The sequence below is a fragment of the Lonchura striata genome, chromosome Z (genome assembly GCF_046129695.1).
Source record: "Lonchura striata isolate bLonStr1 chromosome Z, bLonStr1.mat, whole genome shotgun sequence".
Lineage (NCBI taxonomy): Eukaryota > Metazoa > Chordata > Aves > Passeriformes > Estrildidae > Lonchura > Lonchura striata.
The window spans coordinates 10,284,939-10,295,388 of NC_134642.1; the positions used below are offsets into that span (position 1 = coordinate 10,284,939).

Here is a 10,450-nt window from a genome sequence, read left to right on the forward strand (position 1 = left end):
AAGAACTTCTTAAGCCAGCATCACATATGGTACATTAGCAATGTAGATGGATTTAATGAAAACTGAGATAAGTACATGCATCTGTCACCAGTCAAACCCACAAAACATTTTCCTCAGAAAATGAAATGTAATGATATAAGCATTCATCTGTAATAGACTTATAACAACTCTAAATGGTAAAAGTAGTGCTGCTTTAATGCATTTCATGAACTAACGCTAAACATACAGGCAATTCCTGTGACAATTGCCTTGAAGAGAACAGATTTTGTGATAGGTCATAATCAAGCACACATCCTTAGATTAAACAACACCAAAGTAGCACATACTTCTGTGAGTCACCTTGTAATGCAAAACTGAGTGTGATTTGTCACACCATCTCAGCCTCCATTACAGCTAAGACAGTAGTGTGGAATTTTTCAAGCTTCATAGGAAGATTATTAAAATGGATAACACTAGCAGGCATTTTAAAGAAAATTCTCATCACTTGCCAAGTCATGCTCTTTGAGGTATCTGCCAGTGTGGGAGGGATGCATGGTCTCAAGGGGGCCTGTGTTTCACGGTCATCTCAGGCAGGGGGCTGCAAAGTTCATTAAATGATCTTATCTCACTGTTGGTTCTGTTCAAAATAGCCTTGATATGATGAAGGATTTATGTTACCCACACTTCAAATAAAAAGTACCGAGGGATGCATTTCATTACTGCCCTGTGACACTGGAGAAGCCACGGCTGCAGTGGCAATATTCCTCGTTTGTGTCACACAGAGAATTTATTTGCAAGAAGAGTACTTCTCCAAAGGTAAGAAAGTATTTGTTTTTTTAGTGAGCTTTCCCTAATAATGTCAACAATAAATGTGTTCGTTCTCTAACTTTAATTCTCACAAGTATATTCTAGGAAAGATGAGAGTGTGAGGAAAATGCCAGGGAAGAGTGCCCAGTTTAGCAGAATTCTAAGGAAGCTGAGTAGCATTGATACAGAAAAAGTATTGACAGATAATTTCCATGTCACAGTCCTGAATAAAACACCAAGAGATATAGCTGTACATTCTCAACTGATGGGCTAATGCTAGCCAAGGTTACACACACACTCACACACACACACACACACACACACACACACACACTCACTCATCTATCAAAGGCTTTTAAACTATGATCTGCTGCCTTGAGGCATTTTAATTCAATGGTAGACACCTTCATAGGAATCAGGAAAGGTTTCTCTTGCATGTTTTCTCTGAACTGGATGACCTAATAAAGGACATGAGCCCTGGGCAAAATTTATCTTCTTTGATCCTACACTGAGTCTTCCTGTACTCAAACAACAAAGCAAAGTGCATTCAAGATCCTTGACCAATAAATATTAATTTATGCTATATACTTGATATTATTAATTTAACAGTTCACAGGAGCAGGCTTCAAATGTATCCAGCAGTCGGGAAAGTCTAATGATCAGAAACAACATTTGATCTCATGAGCAAACCACAGCCACTTTAAATATGCCTTAGATACTGAAAATTAAAAGTCAATAAAAGTCAAATATATAGAAAGCTCAGGAGAGGCTCTTGGATATTTATTTATTGCATACCACTTTTGAATACCTGTTCACTTATTGCTCACCTCTGTGGAGCTGCCACCACAGCCCTGTTTGTGTGTGCTGGTGACAGGATGTATGGGGAGGCAGGCAGCCACCACAGAAAACAGATGCAGGGAGTAGGAAAACCTGGGTAGCAGAGGGGGGAAGAAAAGGTAATCCAGGGATCAGTAATACCTGCATGAGTGCAGTTATGGGCATCACAATGTGAAAAAGACATTAAACTATTAAATAGCATCCAAAGGACAGCAACAAGGATGGTGAAGGGTCTGAGGGAGAAGCCCTATGAGAAGCAGATGAAGTCACTTTATTTGTTCAGCCTGGAGAAGAGGAGACTGAGGACAGAACTCGTCACAGTTATAACTTCCTCATGAGGGGAGGAGGAGGGACAGACACTGATCTCTTCACTGTGACCAGTGACAGGACACAAGGGAATGGTATGAAGTTGTGCCAGGAGAAGTTTAAATTGGATATCAGGAGAAGATTCTTCATCCAGAGGGTGTTTGGGCATGGAACAGGCTCCCCAGGGAAGTGGTCACACCACCAGCCTGACAGAGTTCAAGAAGGATTTGGACAACTCTCTCAGGCATATGATGTGACTCTTGGGGCTGGTCCTGTGCATGGTTGGGAGTTGAACTTGATGATCCTTGTGCATCCCTTCCAACTCAGCTTACTCAATCACTCTATCAAATGCAGCTCCAGCAAGAAGTGGAAAGAGATGTTCCAGATGGAACAACAGAGGTGAGGAAACCAACCAGAAAGGTGTTTGAAAGCACAAGTCCAAATCAGTCAGGTTAGGTGGGAGGACTTGCGTGGGTGATGAAGAGGATATGAGGAGAAACTCAATAGATATGGTGCCAGGAAAGGGAAAAACAAAGGGACCTTTCACGGAATCCCTTAGCTGCAGGCTGAGGGAGAAGAGACAGTGCAGAATGGAAGGCAGAAAGTAGCAAAATATAAAAAAAACAGGCATGGGAGCAGAACTAGGACAATAATAAATAAATGGATTACCTAGATGATAATAGAAGTATTGGCTCCTTAAATGTTTTGTTCAAAAGCTTTTAAGAATTTTAATCTTCAGCCAGATAACTGCTAAGCTCTCTAGTACAGAAAATCAAGGCATAGAATCAGTTCCCTCCAGTTTGATAATTCCATTGCTCAGATGTCTGATATCCAGAGAAAAGTGAAAGCAGATGAAAAGAACTGAAGCCCATCAGATGAGAAGGACAGAATCAAATATAATACATGGCAATCAAAGGCATTGACATTGCTACAGTGTCAATACACTATAGCAGTATGAGATGCAAAACCCATGTAGCTACCACAAGCCTTCTCTTAAAATGTTTGTTTGTTCAAATTTGCTACCAGTGGAAATAATTTGAAGAATAACTCTTCTCCCTATTAGAGAAAAATAGGTTCAGATCCATCACTTCTCACAGAAAAGCAGTAAAGGATTGTGTGAATTAGGAGAAAAGATAATGGTTGACTAGAGATTGCTACATACTGTTTAAGTGAAATCATTTTCAAATATTAAAACTGTTTCATTTACCTGTTAGAAATAATTTGCTAGATGCACACCTGTAACTCCTACTAGCATTGCTCAGTCATGTGTCAGTATGGCTGTCATTTTCATACACAGAAAATTCCCAATATGTGGAGAAATCAAATTAAATTGATTGAAATTTATACCCAGAGAATAACTCCCTGACTGAACACACTCTGGTAAGAGCATGTGTTTCAAATTTTGCCAAACTAGGAAATACTAGTGGCAGAATAAATAATTTACCTAGAATTCCCTCACTTCATAGCAAACTCCAGATAACACTGTTTGTGAAAGAAAAGCACAGATTGGTAGCAATGCTGAACTGCAAATGAAAATAAAATTGTGCAGTACACATGGGAAGTCACACATTTTTGCTGTTGAGATACACTAGTGAATTTTTGGAAGAGACTGGTACAGTTGGGGACTTGTGAGCACCAGAAGACCATAGCAGCCTTCCACATCCTCAGGCTGGTGCTCCAGACCATCTCCTCCCACACCTGCTCACAAACGAGGCAGAAAGGAAGAGGATGCTGTGACAGCAAGATGTGGGAAACCTCTCCCACAAGTTGCTCACAAGTGGCACTCATAAGATAAACTGCACTGTGCAGCATGTCACACAAACAAAAGGGTACAGGGCATTATATTTAGTGCTCTCTTCTGCCTCTGAAGAGTTTTAACCAGAGTCTGGAGACCCAAGTTAGACTTGAATCCAGTATGCTTCCCTAGGCAGGATCTCAAAGGAAGCATCAGTCAGTCCTTTGAGATGTGAATTGCAGCCAGCTGCAAATGCAGAAAATAAATGACATATCCTAGACCCAAGGAAAAAGAGGGAAATCATGAAAATGATCACTAGTCTTCTTTTCCAAAATCAAAACATATTTCTGATTGGTTTTACATCAAACAGTACCATTAGCCTAGACAGTATTCTTTCCTATATATATAATTCAATTTTTATCATTCTATGCATATATAATAATAATAGTCACAAAGCATGGTCCAAGTAAAGTCAAAACAATAAATTATATTATTTCCAGGGAAATGCATAAGACCCTGAAAACTCTGACTGTGCCTTTTAAGAAACACCAGAAGGAGGAAAAATATCTCTCCTGACTCATTAAAATTTTTATAAATTTTAAAAGTACATTTCATATAACAATGTGTTTTACTAGAGGAAGAAAATCCACACTTTTCTTTACATTCTTTCTTCTGGATAAGAAAGAATTTTCAATTCTCTACATGAAAAAGTGTTTCTGGTGGTGTAGTATTTTCTCAAAAAACAGTGAATTTTAGCCTCAAACTATTGATATTTTTTCTTTTACATAGAAGTTGAGATGTCATATCAAATTGATCTTACATTCCTCTTTTGTTCTACCAATATAATTTCTGAGTTCCAGCTAATAGTACTAGTGTCACAGCTTCCCCAACTTTGTAAGACCTCCTTTAACTAATTGAGGCTAGATAATAAAAACCTGCTCTAAAATTATTAAATCTAAAAATAAGCAGTCATCATTATCATGCATTGGACAAAGCCTTCCTAGAGGTTATCATGTCATTCCTTTCATTTGAGAGTGCCTACATGTGTCCATTGGCTTGCAACCATGCCTCTGTCAGAGAAGCTTACCAGAAAAAGCCTCTCATTATTTGTCTCTTGAAGAATTGTCACTGGAGGCTTAAAAAAGCTTATTTAGTCCTAGCTGTGGCAGGGCAGTTTAAGTCAGAACTAACTTCAAGGTCTATAAAAGTGCATCACAACTGCCAGTGTGTTTCAATAGTACATTTCTGCTCACCTGTTGCATCCGACTGAGATTATTTCTTCAGGCTGCTTTGGAGGCCACTTCCATGAAATCTTTTCCATTTTTCTCTTTCCCTATTAAATGAGGCACCTTATCCTAACTATTCTGAATGAGGCTTTGAGGCATGAAAGTAAACTGCTTCCAGGTGATAACTGCTGCTGCGAAGTCATGATACAGGTTTAAGTCCTGTTACATTCTGAAAACAGCTGAAGTAGGAAAGAAAAATATGAGAGGTAGAGAAATAGTGATAGACTAAGTCTGATATCCCTGACTGCTCACATGCACTGAAAGTTTATGGTTTATATAATGGATGGCAGGACAGAGGTGAATTCAAAAATCTGTGCAGGTGGTGCATAAAGGCAAAAGAAACTATGTGAGTTATTTCAGTGGAGGTATTGTGCAGTTCCTACAATCACCATGAACAGACTCAAACAGATAATTCAAAATAGAGGTAATTTAGTATAAGGTGATTCTACAGTTCAGAGAAACAAATGCTGGCATTTTTACATATTGTGTTTATCAAGGACATATAAGGACATATAATGACGCAGAAATTCTGATGTGTTCAGTAATTTTGATCCTACTTGTACATATTTGAGAGTTCTCCAGCCACAGGGGTAATGAAAACAAAGAATATTAAAAACTAAGGAAGAGAAAATTTGGCACCAATATATCTGTATGTTAAGCCAATTTAAAAGATTAGGAAAGAAGAATGACTTGGGCAACGGTGTGCCTGATCAAACACACATAAAGAAAATACCACAGATCACAGACAGAGAAAAGTAGTAATTCCTGTCCCTGCCCCACCTCACACACCTGCAAAAAAAAAGGAAAAAAAAAAAAAAAAAAAAAAAAAAAAAAAAAAAAAAAAAGATGCCCCAAAAGCTGTAATGGGTAGCATTACACACACTTTGTCATCTCAACAGAGTTCTAACATTCTTGTAAATACTGTCAGCACCAGAGGTAAGTGAATAGCAGTGGAAAGTACTTCTGAATATCTCTTTTAGTGGCTTTAAATTTTTTCCTTGTGATTTTTTTACTGTGGGGGAAGATGTTAGAAAGGCACATCTATAAAATGCATTAAAACCAGTACCGAGAACATATACAATCAAATCAGAAGGCATAATATTAAATACCAGTAAAGTATATGTGTATTCTGAAAATATATGCTTGAGCTCAATTACACCTCATAGCAATGAGTTCCATAATTTTGACTTGTTCAGGAGTTATATTTACCCACATATATCTATATAGATGATATAGATATATAGATATATAGGATATAGCTATAGATAGATATAGATAGATATAGATGAGATAGATAGATATAGATATAGATATAGATATAGATTAGCTATAGATATAGATAGATATAGATGATATAGATATAGATATAGATAGATAGATATAGATATAGATGATATAGATAGATATAGATATATATTAGATATAGATATAGATAGATATAAATATATATATAGATATAGATATAGATATAGATAGATATAGATGATATAGATAGATATAGATATAGATATAGATATAGATATAGATATAGATATAGATATAGATGATATAGATAGATATAGATATAGATATATATATAGATGATATAGATATAGATATAGATAGATTAGATATAGATATAGATATAGATATAGATATAGATATAGATGATAAAATATGCATTCACAGTATATTAGATAGGAATTCATAATAATTCAGAAGGCTGAAGGTATTATGCTTTGCTACCTCTTCTGATAAAGAACCCTAAAGACATTATTTCCTGGCAGTTTATATTGGAGCCCCAGGTATATAGGGGAATTTTTCTTCCTGCACTCCAGAAAGAATTATTCTTAGAGATTAACTCCTAGGTTGGAAAGTCCTTTAGTTTTACTTAGATGGCTTTTACCATATCTTTCTCATATCACTGAAGATTACTGCTAGTACACAAAAAGTTTAAAAGCATAGAACTGCCACCTGGGAAGAAATATTTGGGTTGGCATTGATATATATGTGGATATTTATAGAATACATATATTTTATGAAAATATGCACATGTATCAAGTGAACTTTTTGACCTGAAATTGGTTACCCCTAGCACAGGTGTAGGTGTTCAGCAACACTCACAATTCCCATTACAGACTAATGTCAACAATTATACATCCAGCTATAATTTGTTCAGGACTGGAAAATATGCTCAGTAATTCCTTTTTGCAGGAGTGGGGCTCAAGCATTGCGCTTCTATTATTTGGAGGCCATGAGCTGACATATGAAGTCTTTACAGGGAATCACAGGGGAGTTACAGGGAAATCTTAGCAAAAAGGGGACCTCTTCAAAGGCATTGATTTTGTCCTCTGCTCACGTAGTTTTTATAATGTGTCTGTCAATTTTTCACAAAACAGCCAATTATGTGAAGATTATCAGTTCCCAGTTTTGTTTTTTCCTATGATGCCTGGCAGGGGGAAGGCAGCAGTTTCTTCAAGCTTTTCCAAGCTAGTCTTGAGGGGCTTGTTTACTATCTCTCTATAGCTCTGATTAAAATAAATTACAAATAATTTCCATGAATTCAAACAATGCATGAGAGAGCCCTAAATACTTGTTAAAAATTTAAATTATCTGGAAAATATTATAATGGGATGTTCATGCAAAAGCACATAGCAATTTGAAAGACAGCATGGATATACTAATTTCATATTTAATGAAGTTTTGAAAGTAATGATATAATTTTTTGGCTGCAATGTGGCATACAGGGAATTTACTGTTAGCCCACAAAGAGTCATTCCGAGGCAAATATTCTTTCCCTAGGATAAAATTCACTCCAGAATTTATTTAAGATAACATTAACTAAAGATGAAAGTACAGAATCCTCACAGATACAAGAATATATTCAATGAATTTGAATCTATTTGAAGAAGAGGGGAAAATAATTAGTAAACAAAGTGGATTTTGCAAGTCAGCATCTTGTGAAATTATGTACATACTTATATATATATAAATTTTCTACATTTCCAAATAAGTCTAATCTTATAATAAGGCAAATCATCAGAACAATAGTTACTTTAAAATTTTAGAGACATGAAAATAATGGGCCAAAAAAATTCTATTTAACATGGCATTTTTTTTGTTTGTGGGCACAGTAAAAAGTATTCTAATTGCTAAATTACAGAATACAAGAGCACTGTCCTGATTGTGAACATAAACATCATAGTCAGATGGAGGTGAGAGATATCTTAGGTACACAAGTAAGAATTCAAATCACTGTAGACAGTATATCCTCAAGTGTCAGAGCTAGGAAAGAAAAGCTTAAATAATGAGTCATGCCCACAGTTATCCTGATCCTACAAAAAAAAGGACTGTGTGACCCTAATGAAGGAAATCCAAAATATCAAGAATCTGCTTTAGCATGAAAACAGATGAGGAACTGGTACCTTATCATAGAGTTGCTTCAAATTTTTCCTTTAGTGAAAATGAATAGCCAATATATGCGTCATGAAGTGCGGGGCTGTGAGACCAGCGACCTGAGGAACTTCTGGGAAAAAACCATCGAACAGCAAACTCAGTATCTGCAAAATGAGAAGGAGCGTCAGCGGAGAAGCGCTCTGACAAAGTGGGTACTCTGCGTCCAGAAAGCTTACTTGAGTTTGCATTGCAATTACTTTTCTTTAAAAAGTAATACCAATACGTAAGTCATGCAATGAAATCTGAAAGTAATTTAGATTTATAGAAAATAATAAAGCTTCCCAAATTAGGATGTAATGCCAATGTGTTTAAGCTATGACTTCATACGACAGGAGAATAATTTACTCTTGTTCCATAAATGAGTCCAAAGCATAGAACTTTCTGAAATTACCAGGGCAATATTTAACAGTTCAGACTTGTCTTGAACATAAAGGCTTCTGTTCAGGGTAAAGCTAGCACAGATGTTCACCTGGCCCACATTCTTACTCTGTGGCCTTGCTTTCACTAGCAAGTAGTTTGAATTATTTAAGATTGTTCAATTTGTGTACGGTAAATCCATTATAAAGCAGATAATCCAAGCACACTGATGTAGGTAGCCACCATTCACAGCCATATCTCCCTTATTCAGTCACATTCCCCTTGATCAGTCGCTGTGAGAAAGAGCAATCTGCAGCAAGATCAGCACAGTTTTACTGCACATCAGCTCTCCATAAGTTGAAGGCATATGTGAAGATATATACTTTTGTTATTTATTATATTTTGTTCTGAGGTCATCCAGTTGGAAAGCAATTTTCCAAAGCCTTCCTCATAGCTTTCCTTGCATTGATACTTGAAAAATTAAGAGCAAGGACAGCCTTACATTACTAACCCTGGATGAAGGAGCACTAGAATTATTCTCCAGCATCTTCTATCCATTTGTGACTAACCTAATCTCAACGCTTCAACTCCTCAGCTGGGAAATTCCTCTTTTCTAAGTCTTTCTGTGGTACCTAGATACTATCAAAAAGAAAATAAAGGGGCGCATATTAAAAAAAGCTACCTGGTATGGATCAAGCTGCAAGATGTGCAGTGTCTCCAAGCTGAGCAGGACAGAGGAGGAAGGAGGCTGGGGAAGTGCTGGGTGATGTGAGCCAGGGAGGGAGGCTGGGGAAGCGCTGGGTGATGTGAGCCAGGGAGGGAGGCTGGGGAAGAGCTGGGTGATGTGACCCAGCAGATGGCAGCAGGCAATCTCCAGTGCAGGTAACAAATCACTGCACAGGCACTCGAGAGAGGGCACACTGGAGGTGGAGATGAACCACAAAGCTCCAGGTGATCCCTCACTGGGATATAAGAGCTTGTCCTGAAGTATCTGAAGCACCTGAAGCTTGTCCGGAAGCAAAGAGCTCTGAAGGGGAAGGAAAATTTGCATGACAATTGGGAGAAAATACCAAAGAACACCATCAGTGGAAAAGATGAAGAGTATAAATCCATTCCATGTAAAATTATGGGGAAAAGCTGATCCATGTTTCTGTCCCTAGGCTCAGAAATGAATGGATGGAGAGACTGGAAAAACGGATAAAGATGTTGAGGACCCAATCTGAAGACTCATCCAGCTGAAGAGCCCACTCTCATTACACATTTGGGGGAAAATAAATCTGTTTTGTAGGAAAGTATGATGTAAAAGCCGAAATCAATTTTACTCTGTAGCTTAAATGAGTTATCATTAATTAGCTGTCATTGTTTGAAGTTACATATGTGAAATGTCAGTTGTTGCTTTTAAGATTATGCATCTGTCCCTTCATTTGATAAATGGTGAATGTAACACTCTGAAGTATTTAACCCTAATAAATCATGGTTCACTGAGACATAGATGCCTGGGAGAAGAGTTACACAGCTGTGCTCTGCAAAAGTACTTTCTCAACATTTTAGGTTTCTATATGGACTGACTGTAATGTAATGAATTTAGATGACTTAATGAATAGTAGAGATTTTATATTTTTTTTTTTGACAACATAGCCCAGTGCAGCCTAAGGAATATGGGACATGCACAATGTTACCACATCCCACAGCACTAGTGAAGCCCAGA

General features: G+C 37.2%; 1 protein-coding gene across 1 annotated transcript; it reads left to right on the forward strand.

Annotated features, from left to right (window-relative positions):
- Window positions 1-712: 712 nt before the first annotated feature.
- On the forward strand, window positions 713-10,229 carry LOC116184579 (protein FAM240B-like). The gene is made up of 3 exons (XM_031507323.2): window positions 713-795; window positions 8,389-8,533; window positions 9,903-10,229. Exons 2-3 carry the CDS (start codon window positions 8,394-8,396, stop codon window positions 9,979-9,981), a joined length of 219 nt encoding a protein of 72 aa, XP_031363183.1. The 5' UTR covers window positions 713-795; window positions 8,389-8,393; the 3' UTR covers window positions 9,982-10,229.
- The last annotated feature ends 221 nt before the right edge of the window (window positions 10,230-10,450 follow it).